The sequence below is a fragment of the Drosophila mojavensis genome, unplaced genomic scaffold (genome assembly GCF_018153725.1).
Source record: "Drosophila mojavensis isolate 15081-1352.22 unplaced genomic scaffold, ASM1815372v1 contig_136, whole genome shotgun sequence".
Taxonomy (NCBI): domain Eukaryota; kingdom Metazoa; phylum Arthropoda; class Insecta; order Diptera; family Drosophilidae; genus Drosophila; species Drosophila mojavensis.
In genome coordinates, this window is record NW_025318667.1 from 101524 (window position 1) to 125244 (window position 23721).

A 23721-nucleotide genomic window follows, 5' to 3' on the forward strand; every position below is an offset into this window, starting at 1 on the left:
ATAATATGCATGGATACTTTCGAACAAACTGGCGAGCAATGCACATCGAATTATTTAATTTGTGGCTGGCCCATATTAAGGTTTAAGTAGAGAGAGAGGGAGTTTGGAAACGGACAAAAACCGAGCTAGGTTCACGCAGAGCTCAGAAGCCTTCCAAAGAGACCTTGAGCTATGGCAAATCTGCGAATACCAATCGATACTCCGGATGAGTACGCCACAGTGCCGATTCGTTAGGCTAATGATAAGCTGCAAAAGCGGATGCAATAAACAGTGATTTAGCACGCATCAATGAGGATGCCTATGTGTGTATGTGTCTTAAATGCATTACATGCATCAACACCTTTGTACAAACATGCGAGCACAAACATAGGTTTGTATTTTGGCCCAATGCACATCAAATTACGTAATTTGTGGCCTGTTGACCAATGTTTATGTAACAATGAGGAACCATCGAAAGACAAACAGAAGGGGCGTTACTGCTTTGGCAGGTGATAAAAAAAAAACCCCAATGCAAAAAAAAAAAAAAAAAAGATATTAAAATGTGTAGACAAGCTTACAATGATGGCAAAATGAGCTGGGCGTAAATTGCCACAACACAAACAACAAAAGCAGCTGTAGCAACAACAACAACAAGAACAAGAACAAGAAGAACTGACATTGCGGGGGTCACAGCGACTGTTGCACTGGACGCCATGGCTATACCTGCTTAGCCATCGTCAACAAACGCAATCATGGCCATGTGCATGTGCGGTGAGTGTGTGCGTAGGTTGGCCGTTTGCATGGCGACTGGCTTCCGTTTCCTGTTTCGTTGCGCTTTCAACTCAACTCGAATCCTGTTTGCCGTTTAATTAGAGACACGCACACAACAGAAGAGCAGCCTCCTTCCGTTACGTGCATTCACGTATATACATATATATCTGTGTGTGAGTATGTGTGTGTGTGTGCGAGTATCTATGTGAGTGGAAATATATGTAGATATGTATGTGTGTGTGTGGGAGTGTGTTGGTGTATATAGATTGTGATTGTGAGCGTATAACGATGTGGTAGGTAATCAGAAACTGCTTTTAATTATTCAAGGTTCCATTCTGATGAATGAAGACAACAACAACGATAACAGCAGCAGCAGCAGCAGCAACGGCAGCGGCAGCGGCAGCAATGCCAAACTGGGCAATAAAAGCAACAACATCCGCATACCGTTAAAGAAACTACCTGCCCTCGTTTGTGCTTGGCATTAAAACAACAACAACAGCAACAAGAACAACAACAGCAACAAGAACAACAACAGCAACAAGAACAACAACAGCAACTTACCACTGCGGCTAGAGCATGAACTACTGCAACAATAACAACATGTGGCTGAACCAAAAGGGATTTAAACTCACAGCTAACAACAGCAATGTTAGCGGCATGAATATCGGTCGGTCGGTCAATGTATATACATATATATATATATATATATATATATATATATATATATATATATATTATTGGGCATTTTTTTCATATTGTATGCCACGCCAATATTTACAGAGAAATGCACATAAATGACGCTTTAAAGTGTGCGGACCACCGGGAACACTGGCAACTGCTTCGCATTCTGCGGAACAGACGAGCAGTCGGAGGCAATACAAGTACAATTGATCCAGCTGCAGCATTGCTCTGGGAGTGGTGCACGATCGCCGGCTAATTAATAAACGGATTATCCATGGGCTAGTCGATCACTGGTCTGCATTGAGCAGAGCTGCAGTGTGTGGATCACCAACGCCCATATGCCTGTGTCCTATCGTTGCTATGTAAATGGCTGAGCCTCTGCGCACACACGCGCATCGCCGCTTGTATGTGGAGCTTTCTGTGCGGCAGACCAATAAGTCAACGCCTATAGCATAGCAGCAGTAATGCAACATGAATGCAGCCGACAGTCAGCAGTCAACAGGCAGCAGGCAGCAGTGTATGTGTGTGTGGGGGGTGGGGGCTGCCCTTTGACATGGGCGGTGAAAGACCAATACACGCATTGTGCGCGACGCCCAACTTCAGACTGCTAACTCTTTCAATCTCATACTCTCTCTCTATCTATCTCTCTCTCACTCTCTCTGTCTTTTTCGCTTTCTTACACGCATTGTGAGTGACGCCCGACCTCAGACGACTAACTCTTTTACTCTCATACTCTGTCTATCTCTCTCTCTGTCTTGCTTGCTCACTCACGCACTAAAATGATGAAAGAACAGCAAGAAAATAACATAGCAGCCGGTTGCATCATACCCGCCCATGGTCTCAAATCGGCCCAATTTATCAAATACTAGATTTACGTTTTTAATATGAAAACAAATTTCGGAGTAACTGTTTACTGGAGGTAACTCACTATCACTTACTTATCTTCGCACTATATATTATCCAAACTATCATCAGATTTCCACTCTTGGGTCGACATAAACAGGAATCAGTTGGTATCTTCAATAGTTCTAGCTGTATAGCAAATATATGACTATATCTATATTAAATAAAGCTTTGAGCTCATACAATAAATTGTTTCTAAATGTTTGATATTTCATATATCTGATCAGCAGACTGACCATTGGATGTTGCACAAAAATGTGCAAAGTAAGTATTTGCCATTGTAGAAAGCCAATATGCTCATTCAGCTTTGTGAACCAAGCTTTGTGTATCAAGAGCATTTTGTCATAGCCGGCAAAGTCGCGAATGTCATATTTTAGTTCGTCGTCCTTTTTGCAGTCACACGCACATTTGGCCAGTTAGCGGGCAGTTAATAAGGGACAGCGAAAGCGACCCAGTTTTTAAAATTAGTGCTTTAGAGGGCCCGGGTCTGGCCGACCTTGTACGCGACACGCAGGCTCGTCAGTTTTTGTTGTTAATTCTATTTACTCAAAATGTCCAACTCTTCTTGGCGGCGTTTGGCAACGCAAATATTTGTCGTATTAATGAATGCATGGGTAAATGTGTTTACCCTGAGTTGAGACCTGGCCACAGGCGACTCTGACTCTGACGCTGACGCTGACGCTGACTCTGACTCTGACTCTGATTCTGACGATGACGATGGCGATGACGATGACGATGGCTATGGCGTTGGGCAAAGAAGTGGCAGCGGCTGTGGCTGTTGCTGCGGCTGTGGTTGTATTAAGCTGAGGCTGATGCATTCTATTAATTTTGCAGGAGGCCGGCCATTGAAAGGCGATGCTGGAAAATCGATAAACTGGTATTTTAGCCGATTAAAGCTCTAAAATGCAATGAAAACGCAATGCACGCAGCGCATTAAGTCGGCGGTCGAAGGATCGATTAATTAATGGCCATAAGTGAATGGCAGGGGTAATTCGGGTATTAGTCGGCCACGGTCAGGCCAATCCCTACTAGGCCAGGCCAGAGGCCAGCGCTGAGGCAGGGAGCATAAAAAAACAATGAAAAGGGAAAGCAACGGCGATTGTAATATCCACTTCCACAGAAGCAGCTGCGTATGAATAACTTTTGCAGAGCTCATTGACCGTAAATTACTGCCGCAAATTTTTGTACACATGAATTTCCACTTAAATCCAATGAAAATGTTGAAACAAATGGCGAGCGAGTGCCGCGAAGGAGGGATAAAGGAGTAGAAAGCACAGCAAACTGTTTTAAAATGTAAATTTCGTTTGCAAGCCGGCATTAAGGCCAATAAACAGCGTAAATGTGCGCCATTTTATTCGAGTAAATGCGGAAAGCTGCTCTGCAAAGCGAAAAGCAACAACAAAGACTCCTCCACAAGATGATGCATGGAGCATGGGAGTATAGGAGCATGAGAGAATGGGAATGGGCGAGCATGGGAGCAAGAGCGCGAGCCACGCTGTGCGAAGAGGAAGCCGAAGATGGATGGGAGGAAGGAGGGCGCGAGCTAGCAGCTAGAGTAAGAGCCAGCTGGAACCGCTGGCACTCGTTTCATTCAAGGCATTAACTTAAATTGAATTAAAAACAAATTAATTAGATCTACCATAAAATTGAGCGAAATGAGAGTTACATAAATAAGTATGAATTGTGCTCTCGTCTGGCAATTTGCTAGCTACTCAAATGGCTTGCCAACAAAAGGAGCAGCAGGCATCATGCGCGATGATAGAGAATCCCTATGCCAAACTACTTAGCCTGCTTATCTGTGCGCATGCCGAATCCTCAGGTCTCATAGGCGGGACGAGCACTTATTTCGCACTAATTAGCCAGCTAATTTGGCGGCTTTCGACGCACCTGCGGCCTAGCCAATGTGCCTGGAAAGAAAAGCAAGCGTGTGGCATCAATCATATACTCGTGACATCGTTGTGAGTCCGGCCAAATCATCGACGAAAGCTGTGAAAGCAAAGCAAGCAGTCATGCGAATATTTGCACGCGGAATTACGAATGCGAATATTCGTCGAGCATCGCTGAATAAGCGTTACTCCGGACACACACACATATATCACATTATTGAAGCCTCGTCGTAGAATAGTCCGTGGCTCGTGAGCGGTCCAACGGCATGACAGCCAGTTGCACAATAGGTATAATCCAAAAGTAATTCTACTAATAGGATTCATAAAAAGGATAACACGCAATAAATAATGGCAGGAAAATTTTCATTATTGAAAATGCTCAGCACGTACGTATTCAATTACTTGTTGAACTTACCGCTCAGGCCACCATTCCCATTCCCATTCCCATTGCCAGTCCCACTCTCCTTCGCAATCGCTAGGTCCCCATACATACATATCTCCGCACCCAACCTTATATATATACACATTCTTATATATGTATGTATAGATGTGTCCCTTGCGCTGGCAGTGGCCGTGGCCCCGGCGCTTCAGATTGTGATTGCGAACGAAAATCATATTTTCTGTTATTGTGGCAAAATGAGATTATTAAATGGGTTTTGGGTAAAACCCAATAAGACGCCGCACGCGGCAGAGCCGAACAGACGGCAAAAAGTAAACATTGCCACTGAGACAACTGTCTGCATGTCTCTCTCTGTGTGAAAACGTAATGGGTTGTGTGGCCATCCACGGCATGGAGTGGGCGCGTACGTGATGTGTATACATTGCTCTACTATATGCCAACCTCCAGCCGGAAAGTCGAGACGGCCGACGCGTCGGTTGCCTGTCGCCCAGCCAGAGCTGTATCAATGATGACTTTTCAAGGTTCATTTGCGAGCCCCCGTCATCCGGTTCCTGCCACCCAGCGCTCCTCATATACACACAGGCAGGCAGCTACACTACAATGGCAACAGTTGTCGACGTTCAGTCTAAGCCAACCCGTCTGCAGCAATTTGTAGACGTTTACTGACGCCCAGCATACACGTTCGCAGCTGTATCTGTTGCTCCTACTTATCTAATATCTATATCCATGGCGATTCCATGCTACATTTGTGCAAGGAAAAAATGAACTACAATAGTTAGCGCTGACCGACTACGAAATACGCTCAACTTCAGACTGAGCAGCTCTTTCAATCAATCTACTTTTATAGCCACACACGAGAGGTCGAACATGCGGATCGCTAGGCAGTCGGACTTTCGGACTTGACTCTCGTTGATTATGTGGGCTCCCTCAGCTGTATTCTGTCTGTTACATACAATTTAATAAAAACATAATACTCGCTCTCTCTCTCTCTCTCTCCTTATTCAATGCATTCAGAGTAAAAAAAAAAAAAAAAAAATTAAGAACATTCAGCACGTGTTGTTTGCCTTCTCAATTGTGCCATGATTATGTCTGTTGCCTTGCCTTGACTTTCCGTGCCCTGCTCCGCCCTCCCGGCGTTGCCTTGCCTTGCCAGAGTCTGTGGCAGCACTTAACGGCGACAGTGTCAGCACCCATTCCCAAATCCGGGGCTCTCTCCTGTGGCACATTCAATAAATATTTAAGTCGGAGTCACATTGGATGTGAGGCTTAGCACGATTGACCTGCCTGTGCAGGATATGCGTTTGCCATCTGTCAACCGTTAGACGACAAACAAGTTGGATTGCTGCAATCGAAAAGCCTCCGACCTACGATCTGTGACCTGCGACCAGGTGCAACTAGGTGAAAAGAGAAAAAAATGCACACAAACTGATGCCACACTCACTCCAATTAACTTCATGAAATAAGAGCTAAAGTGCAAAGTCGTTATAATCGATTCCACTAAACCAACGAACATCCATTCGAAAACAAGACCTAATATCCTTCGTTTTGCCAACAGCAATTGGTTTAACTAGCCTCGCGTAACTTGGTCCAGGCTCTCCGCTTTCGTCCCTCGTCCCTCGTCTCTCGTCCGTCGACCCTTGATCCGGCGCTGTTAATTGCGTCTCCCATTGGGGCAGAATCATTCTCCGCATCGAAGGCCAAAGAAACTTACAAATTACACTTCAATTGTTGGGCGACAAGCAAACAAAAAAGATCGCAAAGCGAAAGCTGCAAGTTCCAAAAGGGATAAGGGAATAAACACAATTTCAAGCAGCGCCACATAGCTGAGCAGAGCGGAGCGCAGCTTATGCAAATTATTTTGCAATGAGCAGGCGGCGAACATGACTTTGAGTGTGCGAATGCGAGATGCGAGATGCAAAATGGGAAATGTGAAATGGATGCTGCTGCTGCTGCTGCTGCTGCTGCTGCTGTTGTTGCTGCCATCGCAATTGCAGTGTAAGTTGGTGGCGCCGAAAATTAAAATTCAAACAACGACAACGTGGCGTATGGGCAACATTTGCATTTTCGAGCTTCACCTTTGCAGTGACTTTTGTCACACCTGTGGTTCGGTAGTTGCTGGTGTGTGGGTATAAGTGTGGGTGTGGGTGTGTGTGTGTATGTGTCTGTGCAGCGCGTTGGATGGCTACAACAAATACAAGCTGCTGATTACAAACGAAAATTGAAAATCTTAAGCACTGCCTTATTGAAATGGCAACGGCAGGCAGGCTGGCTGGCAAGCTGGCAGGCTGGCAGGACCACGAACATTCGCCTCAATCAGAGGGCGAAACTTTATTTTCAGCAGCTGTTCAGACCGTTCAGACGATTCTGGATTGCTGAGATTGTAACTGTAAGCCGAAAGCTGTGAGCCACGTGTGTTTTCATTTAAAATCAACTGGCAATCTTTTATTTTGTTTTTGTCCTTCTGCCAACTGAAGTCGGTTGATTTTGATGTTGATGTTGCCGCTGCTATTGTTGTTGTTGTTGTTGTTGTCAATGCCGATGCTGTTGTTCTCGTTGTGCTGCTACTGCTGTTGTTGTTGATTCTGATTTTACTTTTACTGCTCCCAGAGTCGAACTTCTGCTTGCCCTGTTTCGAGTTTGCCTAGCGCAGATAAAGTCTAAATTATCTAAACTCAAACTGATTCTGTTGTCACGCATATTAATGAGATGGCGAGATCAAAAGGCACCGGCACGACTGCACCAAAGCCAGCGCGAAAAGCAATAAAGTCGCGGTTAAATTAAATTGTGCAAATGTATCGATAAAGCTTTATGCACCCAGCCAGCCAGCCAGCCAGCCAGCCATTCAGCCTGCCAGACAGCCAGACAGCCAGCCAAGACGCCGACCACGACGCAGCGTTGGGGACAGAACCTTCAAGGGGGCTGCTCGCAACGCGTGACATCTTGCGGTTTATTGAAATTGAAGTGGAATGTAGCAGTGAAGCACAGTTGTTACAGCAATTAGGATTTCTATATATTCATGATGGTATTTTGATAGGTTACTATTAAGAGTGGTGCAGACCTTGCCTCGTCCACATAGTGCGACGGGCCAAAGGAGTCCCTTCACATCCAGATCGATCCAGCAAGCAATAACTTCTGTGCTACTGTGAATCAGTGCAATCTCGCCTAGCAGAGTAAATATTTCGAGCAAGTGTATAATGAAAGTTTAGGACGAAAATCTACGCCAACCCATTTAGAGTAGTCGATGTTGGCATGAATCCTCATCTTGTGCTTGATGCAGCTATGACACCCACACATAAACACATGCATGAATAGGGGACATAGCTGATTGCAATGTTGGCCACAAAACGTATTAACATGTCGGCTGCAGGAGTCGTCATGCAAAACGCTATTAAGCACCGAGCGACAGGACACTGGCGACCTTCAAAGGCTGAAATAAGGAGGACCAGAAAGACTGTCAGAAAGACAAAATCATGAAAAAGAAAAAGAAAACCGCCGCAGTGAAACAAACAGACAAAACAAATAAGCCAAGCATAAAAGTTTATATTGCGGTCGATGATTTACTTCTACACAGTGGAAGGCACGATACGAACGAGGAAGTCGACAGCGGGCAGCAGCGGGCGAGCGGGCGAGCAGGCGGAGCATAGGACTGAGGGACAGACGGGGCAGACGGGACAGACGGAGCAGACGGGGCAGGGACCTAAGGGCGCTGTGGTTGCCTGCGACTCGACCTCGTGCAGACAGGGGCAAAGGGTCAGGGCTCAGTTATAGCACAGCTGCAGCAGCGCCATTCAAAAATTTTGACATTTTGCGCTGCCGCACGGAAGGTCCATGTGGCTAGGCTGTGTCTGCGACGGCTTCTGATGTTGATGCGTGTTTACACAGGCCGCACCACCTTGGATGGCAATAGCGGTGGTTGAGGCTGTGGCTGTGGCTATGGCTGTGGCTGTGGCTGTGCTGGAGGTGTAGGTGGAGGGGGAGGCCTGGAGATGGTGCTGGAGCCAGAGCTGGAGCTGGAGCTATGGGAGGCGGTGTTGGTGGCAACAACATTGCTCCCCGCCTGTAGATATTCTGAAACCCATTTAGTTAATGGATATAATAAATTTTTCTACAAATTGAAACTCGTAATTTCCATTGTTCTCGCGACGCTGTGCATTGCCGTCCACAGCGTCTTTTGCCTTCATTCTTACACACACATACTCGTCGTACGGCATCTAGAGGATGCTCGTTGATGCCGCCTCGCCGTGCGCCAAATTTTAGTTGCGCCACAGGACATGCCACACAGGATACAAGTGGGACCATGCGCCAGCCTGCAGGCCGACAGTATAACTAGTTTTAATTACGTTAAGCATTTTGGCCCAGTGTCTTTCGCCTCATGCAGACGCCTTTTAAGCCCTGAGAAGTGTCTCTGCCAGGCAGATTGACAGTCCCACAATTCCGATGAAGATATTGGCAAGTAATCGTTGTTTATCTGTCCAGCAAGGCGGCACAAATTAAAGTGCAAAATAAAAATGAAAATAAATAGACTGACTAATTGCCCATCATCCCTTTGAAGGCGTGTGCTCTGCTTGATTTAGCTTGATTTCCTTTTAAACATTTTGTGGTAGTAAGGAAGCCATGGAGCTGAAGAGCTGAGATAGAATTCCTTTCGTACATTCGGCCGATGTCATAATTTAGCTTCGCTCCCCTACTACCTATCACCCGGGATCCCATGACACGGAACAAAGAAGGAATATAAATAAAGTTGAAACTCGTAATAAGTGACGCTAAAAGTAATGTGACGGTATTTTGGCCATCACGCATTCAACAATCTATGTGAACTACTGATATATGTGGCATACTTTTGCACGCACATACATATTTCGGTATGCTTGTAATGTGAAGAGTGCGGATGGCTCAAAGGTGAACAAGGAAATTTGTTTGTGCACAACGTCCCAGGTAGTGCTTGGCTTAATGTCTGCTATCATAAATTTTATGCTGGTGATGTTTAATTTGGCAACTGTAACTCATGTCGACTTAGACCTTAGCTTCGGTCTAGTCCTGGCCGCTGCGTCATTTACGTACACGCACACACACATGCATAAGTATATTCTTACCGTAGCCGCACAGAAGCAGAAGCAGAAGCAGAAGCAGCAGCAGAAGCACTGCCAGTGGTAGTAACAACAAAAACACAGACACGTACCACTGGTAGACAAAAGATGGATTGTAATCGCTCAAGATAACAGCGAGTAGAGGCTCGGGTATGAGTGGGCCTAGGATACGGCAGCGTACCTAAGCTGGAGCAGCGCCGTAATTTCATTAGTGTCCAAAGTAGGGTAATATGAGGGCAGCAAACAGCTTGCCTACAAAATGCCCAAAACTTTGCCACTTGCTCTAAGTACGTGCAAATTTTTCGTCCGAAAATGAAGAAAACAACGATTTGGTAGGCTAGAGCCAGGAGCACCAGAGGCATAGAAGCAGCCAGCCACTGTGTCAGTCCGAGGGACCCAGCCCCTGCCCTGATCAAAGCCCACTTAACATGTTTTGGACCCACTCATTCGTCTTGTGGACGGTAAACCAAAGTTGAAGATAATTTTCTTGCTAGTAGCGTCGCAAGCACCAATTTGAATGCCCTGCCGCCTGCCCCTGCCACGCCCCTGGGTGCTCTCCAAAGGTGTTGCCGGTTCAGGACTCACGTGGCTCAAGCTGTGTGTGCCAGGTGGCTGCCTAGCGTTGACTTAGACATGGGATCACACTTTAAGTGCCGGGGCAAGCTGCATTTAGTTGAATTTAATCTTCGCAGGAAATTAAGGCAATTTATAATTTTGTTTTTACTTTTGTGTTTGTTTTTGCTCTAGTTTTTGGTCAGCTGATAATACAGAAAGCGTATCGCTTACATAAAACAAACGAGCAACTCTTTAAATGCAATCAGAGTGTTTTAAATTTGCGTATGCATACATACATTAACATTTATGACTCGTTTAATAAATGATTATTTACACACTTGTTAATGCCTGCATATACATACGTATGGCATGCGCGAGATTGTGCATACACACACGCATGCAAGCATACATCAGTTTGTGAGTGAGCACTGCCGTAGATGTAGATGGATGGGCAGGGGTCGACTAAAAACGTAGTTAATCCTGCAAGCCTGAAAGCCAGAAAGCCTGAAAGCCTGAAAGCCAGAAAGCCTAAAAGTCGAACCTTAAACAGTGTGCGGCAAACAAAGAACATTATAATGATTATATTATTTACACACTGAATACGCGCACGGACTGACATATCTGGTGACATATAATTGTTAAATGCACAAAATAAAATGATTTAATTATAACAGACAATAAAGCAGGAGAATCATTGCAGTCAGCCACTGCAGTGGCAGGCCTGTCGTTAATTTTAATGCCGCCATAGCACACTTTCAGGCGATTTATGTACGTGTATGTGTGTGGTAGCCCCACCAGAGATGCCAGCGGGCAGATGTAGCCAGATCAACAGACTGTCAAATAGAGAGACAAGCGGACAGCCACGGCAAGGGGTGCGCGGAGAGCACTCGGCCAGTCAACAAAAAAATAGCATCAGCAGCGCATCGTACACAATGTGTACAAATACAAAAGCACATAACAATTGCAATTAAAACGAGCGCACAAAAATAACAATTACACTGGCCAACAAAAACACTAATAGTGAACATAATAGTGCGTATGTGTAGGTATATCTCTATGTGTGTGAGCGTGCCAGCCGTCAGCCGCCAACCGCCAGCCAGCAGCCAGCAGCCAGCAGCCAGTTAAATGGATCTGCAAAAATGCAAATAATTCACGCCATCGGCCAACAAAAACAACGTTGGCAATAACAAGCTGTAAACTGTTAAACAATTGATTAACAACAATTAGCCGCTTATTAAGTTATAATAACAACGGTCGCAACAATAGGCCATAAAATAAATCTTTACTGTGACAAAAAGCCAATGCCGACGCCAACGCCGACGCAGACGCCAACGCCAACGCCTGCAGCATGGCGACAGCAAACCCTCCCCTCGGTCGCCTTCATCAGTTCTGCCTTTATCTCTGTCCCCTGCCAGCCTATCGCCTAGATGGGCAAAGCGCATAAATTACCTACATGTACATAAACGTATCAGTGCTGCTCATTTAGCCGTTTTCCCAACACATCAAGCCCTTTCACTCGCGCCCCACCACTGTCCTTCATGGCATTGCCCGTCGATACTTGAGCTCAGCCTTGTCTGATAAAGACTGCCGAGTCCTCTACAGCTCTACATTGATCTACCATTGATCTATTATATCTTCAGCAGACATCCAGCTAAATAGCTGCAGCTGGCACCACTGATACATACACAGAGGGTTAGAGAGAGGGCTGCATAGGGTCAGACAAGAGGTGGAAAAGTATACAAATTCTGGATGAAGCGTGTTGGGGGCATGCGCCAGGTAGTGTGGCATTAACAATTTAAATTGTCGACGTCTGTCGTAGCCAATTATTCACGCATTGTGCGTAGTCTTTTTTGCGGCTAATGACACTCTTATCCCCAAACACCAAACACTGCTCAAACACGCACACAAGCACATTCAAAATCGCAGCATCGTGCAACGTGTGGCATGCCGCATGGCTCGTGTCCCATGCCCCAAGCATTTAATATCAAAACGCTCAATGCAACAGCCAATTTTCGGGCGTGCACGCGCCGGAAGTTTACACTCAATCAGCATACCAACAGCAGCACACATGAAAACCGATGTGGAGACTCTCTGTATGCAGGCAAACTAGCTTCATCGAGGGATGATCGATAAGTTAGTGCGGATTTAATTTGATTTTCCTGACCATTTAACATGTCAGTCAGTCAAGCGTTTCACCGGGGAGTCAATACAGGCAGTGAGGTAACTTTAAACGAAACACAATAAACGGTGTACACAATAATATTTGAAGCATCAGTGCTTGGACTCATCTTCGAGAGCGAAACTGGGTATCTAGTAGTCGTGCACACCTCGCACGAGAAACACTCTACAATATACAATGGAACTCTGCTTTATTCAAACTGTGTAGCATACTTATCAGCTTAACCGGCTCTTTAAAACTCCAGAGTTGCAATTTAATTCACCTATAAGAGCCTTGGCATGCAAATTGAAAGGCAACAAGAGTTGTAAAACAAACACGTTTCGCAGAGGAATATTCGACTTGATGATACCACGCAATCTACATACATAAATGCATTTATGCTATCAGCCTTGGCCCCAACACACTATTCATCGCCTCGAGCACTCCACTGACTTTGGAATACCCTCACCTGAACATTTTAAGAACAGTATGCAACAATAACAATCAAAGAGGGCTGAACTGAAAGTTGCGACCGCACAACCACCAACTGGCCAACAAATATGAAAAGTTTCTGCTGCTGCTGCGGACAACCAATCGGGCGATCAATATTGGCCGCTCTCTCACATGCTTGGCTTCTTCTTGGGCTTGGCAAATGGCCAAGCAGCTGTCCGCCCGGCTAGCACATTGACACTCATTAAAGTTGACCTTCTCAAAAGTAATTAAGAGTGACCCTCAGGCTTAATGTATGGTAATTTTTCAGCGCACAGAAAGTATAACGATATTCGACGCACATTAAATTCCTAATAGCAGAACTACAACTTGCATCAAGAAAATGCTTGACTTGCGAATGCTCTCACTCGAGGAGCAAGTGGTGGTAAGCATGAGCATCGTCCAAGCCCGAGGTACCTGTTATGTTGTTGAGAATCAAACGAAATGAATATTTATTCCTGCAGAGAACGAAACTGTCTCTCAGCTGGCAAAGGGAATTAAGCTCTACGAATTACGCATATGCTCAGAGTTGTGCACATTACATTCGTACACATAAACAACAGGCAGAGAGCTGCAAACAATTTGGTTAACGAGACTTTTAATCTGTCCAAAGGTATTTAAAGTTGGCTAAGCCTCAACGCAGACTGACATTTATGGTTTTAAAGGAAGTGTCAAAATGTTTGTTGCCGACGACAGTCCAGGCACACACGTCCAGCATCCCAACAAAGACAACAACTACAACAACCCGAACAACAGCAGAACGAGTGGTAATTTATTTTGCCTTACTAAACGTCCGGACCGGCCAACAATTTGTGTGGGAGGCCGGTGTCAAAGCACAAAGGGCACACAGAACACAGGCGAGTGACCTCGAAGCGCCACATTTGTCCAGCATTGGTATATTGCCCCTCAAAGAAACAAAACCCAAAAAAAGGTCAACATTTCATGCGTACACATAAGCAGGCAAGCTCACACTTTTACTCGGAGACACGTAGCAGAGACACTGCGGACAATTTCACATTAGGCGCTGATTTTGATACTCTGTCGCCTGCCAGTGACAAGTATCACCACCCAAAATGTAAGCAGCGCCCCCAACGGCGACAGCGACAGCGACAACGGCAAAGGCAACGCCACCCATACAAATCTCGTATGCTAACAGATCCAATTCAGCCGTCCATTTTAGTTTGGTGTCTGCAAAAATGGGTCTTTTTTTTTTTTGTGGCCAAGCAGCCAAGAGATTTAATTGACCAAGGGATCATAAACTTTTGCGCAACGATGCTGAAAACATTTGACCCTGATTTCATGAGTCAGCATCGGCATACGGCCAATAGCAGTCTTTCTTTTTATCCGGCTCAGGATGTGGAAAGTGTTAAACGGATATGCTAAATGTATGGTGACGAAGGCTTTCAGCTTGCTTCAGACCTCATTATGGAAAATGTCATATCCGGGGCTAATCAAACTATCCTGGCCAGCTAATCCCATTGCATAAACGAAACTCAGTCAGATACACAAATAATTGTTTATAGTAAATACTCTAATTGATCAAGAGAGAATGTCTGAATATGCAATTGAATTTTTCATGCTGGCCTTCGCGGAGAGCACAATACCTCAACCTCAACCTCTTCTTAGAATATATATATAGAATATATACAATACTAAACAATCTGGCCATGCCCAAGTCAACTGGAATCCGATTCGATTTCCCATATCTATCTCTACATCTCTACCACTGCACCCCATCGATATTTACGAATGACATATTTGCTCTGTTTGCTTGTTCGGCAGATGCTAAGTGTATCTAGGAACCCACAAGAAGAATATGATACATGATATATGATAAGCTCGGCAGCACATATAGAAATCAAATGTTGTTGGTTAAGATCTTGAGATAAGTTAATTTGATATTTAAATTCATACAAAATAATGTCAGAAAACGCATCTTTATTCTTCAATTTCCTTACTTTTTAGGGTCCACATCCTGTCTGTTACATCTCACCTCCTCTGACATCCTGCTCGTTGGTACAGAATATGAAGATATAGTAGCAGCATAATTTTAATTAGGTTGTCTTTATAGGGTGGGGAGCACATTGGGTAAGCGACCTTGTTCGAAACTCTTACATAGCCCAAAACCACTAAGCTTCCACTTTAACATGCATAAAGTACACATAAAATCAAGAGAATGAAATTTCAATACCATAGCTTCTTCAGAAAGGTCCTCTAAAACCGAACTTAAAACATTTACGGTCTTGGGGTCTACGGTTACGGTCTAGTCTGGGCACTAAGCGGAACTCACTCAGCCAGCTGGCCAGCTAACAAGCAAGTCAGAAAAAACTCGAGTCCTTAGTTATTCCAAGATAACAATTGAACAAAAACCAAATTTATCATTTTCATTGCATTGAAAACTTCTTTCTGCTGTGAAAGGAAAGCGAAAGAGAAGTAAAATATGAGTTGATTTGAGGTTAATTCAAAACGTGTATGTAGAAAATATACGTAGACGCGCGCGTGTCCTTGATGTATCACTTCCGGTGTCTGTTAACTTATGCCATAAATACGCACAGCCATGGCCAGCAGCACACGCGCCAAGGAATAACTGCTGGCAGGATGGCTGGATGTTGGCATCGCTATCGCCCGTCGGGGCCCAAGTTGTTAAAATGACGCGGCACTGGCCGCCATTGAAACCATTTGATGGAAACACGTCTTTCTGGTATTTTCACACGCTTGAGCATCACATTGGATTCAACATCACGTTTTAGTGAACCCCCACACACTTGTACAGCGGAACTGCCTAATATGCTTATGCTGGTTGGTTGGTTGGCTGGCTGCCTGGCTGGTTGTCTGGCTGTCAGGCTGGCTGGGTGGCTGTGTTGGCTAGCAGGTTGGGTTGGCTGGTCTGTTGCTGTGGCGAGAAGATAGACAACACGCCGTCAAATTGAACCCTTTTTATACCCTCAGCACACTGAAATCGGGTAACCAGCAGGGTATAATGCTTTTCCCTGAGTGTATGCAATCCAATTCCCCAGCTACCCTACAAATTATTTAAAAACATATCCAGATGCAGATACTATGCCGCTTGGATAGCTTCCCTTCCACCGATTACATATTATTAACGTGGACCCAAGTGTTTGAAACACTGAGTGTCTTCTAGTCGGGACTCTCGGATAAAACGATATTTGCATGGTTTCGTATCGGCTTAGAATATAACCGCACACACTCATATGGCTGCCCAGATTTAAATGTGGGTGTGTCCATGGCACCACGCAGTCACGCTAATGTTTATATTCAAGTACAATATTATGTTCCCCGTTTCGGCAAACAAGAAGATGTAAAACCTGCACACTTTATTCGGGGTGTTCAAGAAAGTATAATAAGCCACTTTGGAGCTAACAATGCAGAGACAAGTTGAATTGTCTCTGTCAAGCGTTTCAACTGAGTGATATTTACTCGAAGTATATGAGTATGTAGTATCGCATTGCTTTATGATATCAATCAGCAAGAGACTTAAGAGAACTCTTCACTCTTACCCTTATAAAGTCGATGGAACGGTCTACGTCTGTTCATTATACAATATCTAAGGAGCACTAGTTGCTTTTGATAAATTTAGGCGTGGGCATTCCCTTGCCCTTGCTTCAGACTACCTTCCCGATAGCGGAAGATTAGTCAGTAAGCCTGAAATGGGTCCTTGTATACTTGCATCTGGGCCTGGCGAGCCAGCGACAAAATGATATGACAGCACTTAATGAGATAAACCGCAAGCCGCAATGCAACTAAAGTAATTTATACGCTTCGGCAAGGACACAGGGCTGGCCGCACGATAAAGTCGAGTGTAGCCGACAGCAATCCCAAACTCAATCAGCCGTGCAAAATTGTCAGAGCAAATGGATCTATGAAAGTGCAGATGTTATACTCGCTTCTACTGCACACAGGCTGCAGCCGAGGACGCTGCGGACAAAAATGTAATTAGAGCGCTTCATGGGAGACGAAGCTTTAAGTGGGCTACTCGCACACACACAAATATCTGTATACAAATATACATGTCTATATATCTATATATGCACATGTACAGGCAGTGCAGAGAGCGAGCTCGGGATAGCAGAGAACAATGGAATATATAATAATTAGTCCTTATTTCGCCCATAGAATTGGCTGTCAATAGAAAAAGTAATTTATGTCGAGCGATTCCAACACAAATACTTACTATATGTATATTTATACATAACTATTGCAATGCCAGTTCAGTAAACAAGCTTTAAGCCCGCATTGCCTTTATCCTCGAATATTTATCGGAATTTCTGTGAGAGCGAGCTCAAAACTTACGAGGCTTCAGTGAGAAATGTTAAGGTTAAAGTAATGTGTTAAATGCCCAACTCGAATTGCATTCGAAGTTGAAATTGAAATTTCACCACAAATATACTCGCATCCATTTGAATGTCGGCATAACTTTTATCATAAATTTCACACGCTCGCAATAATACGAAAACATTGTCGAGTGGATATAATATGAATATATTGCGTGGCCGCATACTCTCCGCAGCACTCCAGCCCCAGAGCAGAAGGAGGCAGTTCAATAACAGAAGACAATGAACTTGCAGGGCCCTGTTGTAAGTGGTAATTTAAATTTTTCGCGATTTTGTTGTTGGGCGGCAAAATCTTTGCACCCATCTGCGCTATAGCCAGCCAGCCAGCCAGCGAGACAGCCAGACCCCAATATCCCATATACAATACCATATCCCAAGTCCTCAAGCTAGGCCAAAAGGCAGAAAGTCCCGCAGGAAATATAATTTCAACTTTTCTGAGATTTTTGTGTAACGCCTTTGGCTTTGAATTTTGCTCAATTTTTCCCATTTCCCTCTGCCTCTCTGCCTCTCTCCCTCTCTCCCTCTCTGCCCCTCTGCCCATCTGTTCCTCTGCCAGGCTTGTGCTCAACTAGCTGTAAAAGCTTAAGCAGTGTTTATGCCAGCTAAATGCGAATCAGACAAAGGTCGGCCGGGTATTATGCTCAACTTATTGTGCTTTGATAGCTTCAACTGGTCGTTAAATAAATTTCCTACTTGTGTCTGTCAAATCATCAGAGTTATGTGTAGGCTGTGGGCAATTAGCTTAGCACTCTGCCCCCTCTGGCTCCTCTGGCCCCTCTGCCGCTCTGCCGGCCTTGCCACCTGTCGAAACAGTCGAAATCAAAAGTGTCATCACATGCTGCTGCATTCTATGCACCTCCAGCAGATAGCTCTCCCCTGTTGCTCCGCTGAGGCTAATGTCGTATGAATAGTTAATGACTTGCACACATGGCTGCCATGCCCTTAACTGTTGGCTGTCATGCCCACACACTCGTATTATGGCAACGGCAACCGCCTGTAGCTTAAGTTCACGACTGCATTTGCTTTTGTTTATCTACTGGACCTGGAAGCTCTCCAGGCGTAGATGGCAAGCGGACAATGCCGGGCCAGACCAATACGGTACTGATTGCTACTTGCCTAAAGACCCCATATGCCCAGGAGGCAGACGGGTGCGCGGCGGAAGGTTCATCCAAAGGCAGCCTCAGTCATAAGCATTACGACGACCGACCAACCATGTCCAGTCCACAGTCCAGAGCTGTGTTGTAAAATGTTGCCCTGCAGTTTATGCAAAGTTGCTGATAGCAATTTGCAAATTTAATGGCGTGAACAAATTCAATCAATGTGTGCAAACAATGACACCAGCTTCAACGATGGCCAAAACTTAGTCCCGCTGTCGTTGGCAAATGCATAGGCAGTTATCCAATGGCTCTTGGCAGCTGAAGTCCCCTGAATGCACTGGCTGGCTGGCGCAGCAAATGCATTTTAGTTAAAACTGCAGAAGGCAACAATAATCAATGTTTTGGCATCGTCTATTGTCGATAAGTAATATGTCGGCTGTCTGCTGTCTGCTGTCTGCTGTCTGCTGTCGGCTGTCGACTGTCGACTGTCTGCTATCTAAAGGCAGCCAGCTGCAAGCAGTCACTGAGTCGGTCCGGTGAGCTGCCATAATTGTTTACCTTTGCCAACTGACGATGTTCTTGGCGGGAAACTTTACAGGTGTGTCTGCTTGTCGGCCGCCTGTTTGGTTGTGGCTGACCACAGGAGCTTTGCTTTGCTCTGCCATTTTCTTTCGAATCAACTGTGTATATATTGTTAATTGTTTCCACCACATACATAGAGAGGTATGTATGTATGTGCTGTGCATATCTGCTAGCTTAACAGACCCAACAGATTCAAGTTGTTTATATGCAAATGCAAATCACAGTCACGAGGCAGCTAGGCATTCTTGATCGAATTTCGATTATCATCTGTTTGACCCTCAATTTATTCCCCGGGCACTCTTCAAGGCATTTGCTGAACACCCTTTAGTTATTTTAGAATAAAAATCCTAGAAATCATTCGGACAGGTTCTTTCAAAGGTCTTGAAAAAAAAAAAAAAAAATTGTCATCTTAAAGAGAACATATTTGAGCACATTCACTAACTATGCCTAGTGAGAAATGTGCAGCAATTTTTATGGTGTGCCCATATACAAATTTGTCTTTGTAAGCGGATATAATGACAACTTAACCTAAAAACTTGGCCAAGAATTGCCAAAAACTAGCAAGGAAAAGTGAAGAAAATCCTTTGTAAATTATTACGAAAAGCAGGCTGCAAATTAATGATAACGACAGCGACTCACAACGCGCAACACAGAAGGCATCCAACGACCAACCAGCCAGCACACACACACTCACACACATTGACACACACACACGCATCCAAGGATGCTGCTGCTGGGTCGGTGGAAGTTTATGGCAGAGCGGGCCCACGAAAAAATTAGTGAGTGGAACCGTCAGACAACAATGGACTCGTCTGTGTACACAACCGTACGTGATTCTAGAAACGGTTTCGTAAGCCCACTGACACAATCACGAAGTGTGGGCTTTCAAACAGGACGTGATTTTACGCGACGCTTGAGGTGCTTAGAGAACCGATGTAACGCGTAAAACACGAGCTAGTATTTCACAATTTTCCACTCTTTTTTTCGATAGTTTGAATTATTAACTTGCCGTTATGCTCAGACCTGAGGGACAACATTGGTTGCTGTGATTTTCTGCACCTCGAATGGACCTCTTTGTGCGTGCATATACAACAGTACCCGCGTGTGCATTTGAGTCCACACACATGCATGCATGCATCTATGCATGTATGTGTGTAACTTTGTATGTGTGTAAGGGGAAACTAACACTTCGGCTGCTAGGTGGAAGTTTGTGCTGCCGGCTGTCGACAGTCGCTGTGTCGTTGCGGCTCGCTATTGCCGCTCCCCCTACTGGTTCAGGTGCACGTTATTTATGACCAGGAGTTTTTCATTTGCCTATCGGATCGCTGCGAAACTTATAAGGTAAATATTTACACTGCCTCTTGGACTATGACAGACCGCATTGCATTCTATTGCGTTGGGGGATAAGGCTAGAAGGCGACAGCCACACATGGACAGAGCTTTGGCTATGATCGTAAGTATACTAAATATAAGTATATTCTTAGATTGACAATGTTTCAATAGTATTCTAGACGAGTAAGGTCGGCTCAACTGTCATTAATATTTTAAAGAATGTATGCACTACGATTCGAGTCCCACTAGATGTTCGCTTAGATTTGTACGTCTACAATAATCTAGCTCTTAGGATGTGGTAGGCGTGCTAAAGTAAAGTGCCGAAGTCGATTCCATGGAAATGTGATTTCAGATAAACCTGATCTGTGAGATACGTCTACTAATTTGTAGCCCTCTCTCATATGGACGGGTAGCAAGAGAGAACTATTGTAGATTCGACGTCTGCCTTCTGCCTTTAACACGAGCACGAACATTACTACTACATCACTTTGAAGCTATTCTGATCTGGGAGATTTCAATCAGTGTACTTCAAAGTCGAAGGAAAAAATGGGTGTTTCAAAATTCGTCGTGTATAAGCTGCTACTATTAGAGTTGCATTTACAATTATTGGTCTGTCAGTCAGCCACTGGCAGTGAACACTTGGAGAATTGTAGTACGAACTGGGGCATCCAAGCCAACCACGATAAATGCCATCAGCAAGACGCAGCTGAGATCTTTGACACCGTTAATGCGAAGACTCCGGTAACTGATGCTCAAGTAAAGCCCGCACAGAAAACAGACTATCGATCTACGAATGCTCAGACCAATTCGAGCATCGATGAAGTAGATGAGAATGAATTTCACTTTCTGATAACGGGCGGCTATCGACCCGTTGTTAATGAAATAGTTAAGTTTGTTGTTTCAGTGCGATCCTCGCGACCGCGCAAATTCTTTGGTGATAACCATTTCTGCGGGGGCAGCATTATCTCGAAGCAAACAGTCCTTTCTGCGGCTCACTGTTTTATGACTAAGTAAGTATGCTCGATCCTAAAAATGCAAAGCCGGTAGCGGCAAAACAATAAGAACGGACGATGCATATGGTCGCTATCGACTCAGTAATTCTCGTTCACACCATAAAATCAATGAAAAGTCAATTTTTTCCAGCTATACATAATAATGTAGATCTGAAGAGGAGGTACCGCCTGAATGATAGTAATCATAAGATTCTTGTTTTAAAACTCTTAAGCTTATCTTCCATGTAGCCAATGAACCTAGCTATATAAGGATGAATATGTTCATACCCTGCGCTGCTTATGCTAAAATATATGTAGCAGACAGACATTAAGTAGATATATTACTATCCATCTGTCCGTCCGTTCGTCCGTTCGTCTGTGCCTGTGTCAACTGAGCAGTTCGCAGAGCGCATGCGTATGTGTGTGCGCTTGGGTTATCTGTGTATGTAGCTTGAATATTAGCTCTCCTAGTCGCGCAGCCTCGACTAGAGCACACTTACATATATACTAGCTTACAGTATATGCAAAACTTTATTTAGAAAGAATAAAGTGATACGCCCCAGCCAAGTGAGAATATTCGCCGGATCGTCACGACGGCTAGTCAAATCGGCTCACACACAAGAACTTCTCGTGGACAAACTCAAGCCACATCCGAAATTCAGTTTTAAGAGGCTAACAAATGATATTGCTATTGTATTACTCAAAACCAAGGTGAAAATCGATGGGATTACTGCCGATGTGATTCCCATAGCGAACAAGGAACCAACAATTGGAGCCAAGTGCACAGTGATTGGATGGGGCACTGTTATTCAGGTAGGTCTTCTGATCTAGATCGTTAGGCGGAAATGTTCTTTAGGAGGAGCTCAAATTGCTGCTTAGCTCTTCAAATGCACGATGTTATTAGTTGATATCGGTTTGAATCGAATCCATGCAATTCGAGATCAACGATTAACATCTATTAAGTTTTCCAAAACATTCTATTCACTTATTTTCAATAAGCTCTAGGCATAAATACCTACCCCAATAGTAATTTTGTTCCCATTTCAATCTACGCTTCTAGTTTGGTCCAACGCCTGACGAAGTGCTCAACGCCGATGTCTATATTCAGCCAAATGCCATTTGCAAAAGAGATCCATTATTTACAAAGGGAATGGTTTGCGCCGCAGACACAAGCGACTACGAAGTGGACAGCTGTCAAGGTGATTCGGGTGGTCCGTTAATTTGCGATGGGGTCATAACTGGCATTGTCTCCTTTGGTATTGGCTGTGGTGAGAGGGGCTCGTTTGGAGTGTACGCCGATGTCTACTACTATCGCAACTGGATAAACAACAATAGAGCCACCCAACTGAAACTGAATGGCTTGCCGGCTGTCGCGCTAGCAATAGCAATAGCAAGGCGAATTCTATATTTTTAGTACTTATGCCTAAACAGGGCTCAAGCGACATAGGGACTTCCTTTTAATTTATGAGAGACGAAGCGGATGCAATAATTCGCACTTCTGGCGCAACAGGTGCGTGGCTGTGGCTTGCGGCTGACATTCTGCATATGACAAGCCAAAATTGAGTGAAATCATGGCGCTGAAGTCTTCCGAAAATTCCAAAACCAGCGACAAAATGCGGTGACCAACAGGCTTACCCGCATGTACTCACATTCCCACACCTACACACCCACACCTACAGACACCCACACACGCATACACCCACACAGCCACACACCCAATAACGCACACGAACTCATTTTAGGCAACAGTTTATGGTTTATGTAATGGCTGTGTTTGCTGTGTCTGACAGTAATTATCGCCAATCGAGAGAAGAGAAAGTCGCAGTGTCATTAAAATACATCTCGTAGATTGTCAATAAGTTTTATCAGTTGATCTGCGGAAGAAACATATATTACATGTCAAAATTAAAGTAGCTCGCTCAATTCCAATGGCTCTGCTCTGTTTTGTCGTCTACTACGTAAAGAAGGAAAGAAGGAACAAGGTGACGACAGTTAATTGTCGTTCGTTTACTCGCTGAATGTATGTTAAATGAAATATTCGTCGTCAATCCAAATAAATTGGCGTGGCATATGGATCGGGTTTGTAATTTCACAGATCTGAAAGCAGAATCTCATTCTCTCCTTCGACAAATCAGTAAAAATCAGTGCGGAAGCATGTTGATTGAATATCCAAAATCCAATTAGTAACCACATATGCTCACACATGCACACACACACACACACACACACTCACATCTACACATCTACACAGCTACACACATGTGCAATCACAAATACAATTAGAGAGGGCAACAATAACAAGAAGTGAAACCATTTGCTTCATTCTGCCGTTACACAAGTCACGCACACAGTCTATCACATGCACATTCACAGACTATGAAACAGCCACACACAAGCAATCACACAAACACACACTCACTTACACTCCCTTACCCACACAGACAACAATCAGTTTGT

The 23721-nt window shown here is 44.5% G+C and overlaps 1 protein-coding gene across 3 annotated transcripts; it reads left to right on the forward strand.

The window, feature by feature from the left end:
• Positions 1-20730: 20730 nt before the first annotated feature.
• LOC6585754 (trypsin-1) lies at positions 20731-23193 on the forward strand. Of its 3 annotated transcripts, XM_002011344.4 has the most exons (3): positions 20747-21282; positions 21804-22077; positions 22325-23193. In XM_002011344.4, exons 1-3 carry the CDS (start codon positions 20819-20821, stop codon positions 22676-22678), a joined length of 1092 nt encoding a protein of 363 aa, XP_002011380.1. In that variant the 5' UTR covers positions 20747-20818; the 3' UTR covers positions 22679-23193. The 3 variants fall into 3 exon arrangements, with proteins under 3 accessions (XP_043867479.1, XP_043867478.1, XP_002011380.1); XM_044011544.1 differs by lacking the exon at positions 22325-23193 and having other exon boundaries at positions 20731-21282; positions 21976-22064; XM_044011543.1 differs by lacking the exon at positions 21804-22077 and having other exon boundaries at positions 20736-21282; positions 22325-22577.
• The last annotated feature ends 528 nt before the right edge of the window (positions 23194-23721 follow it).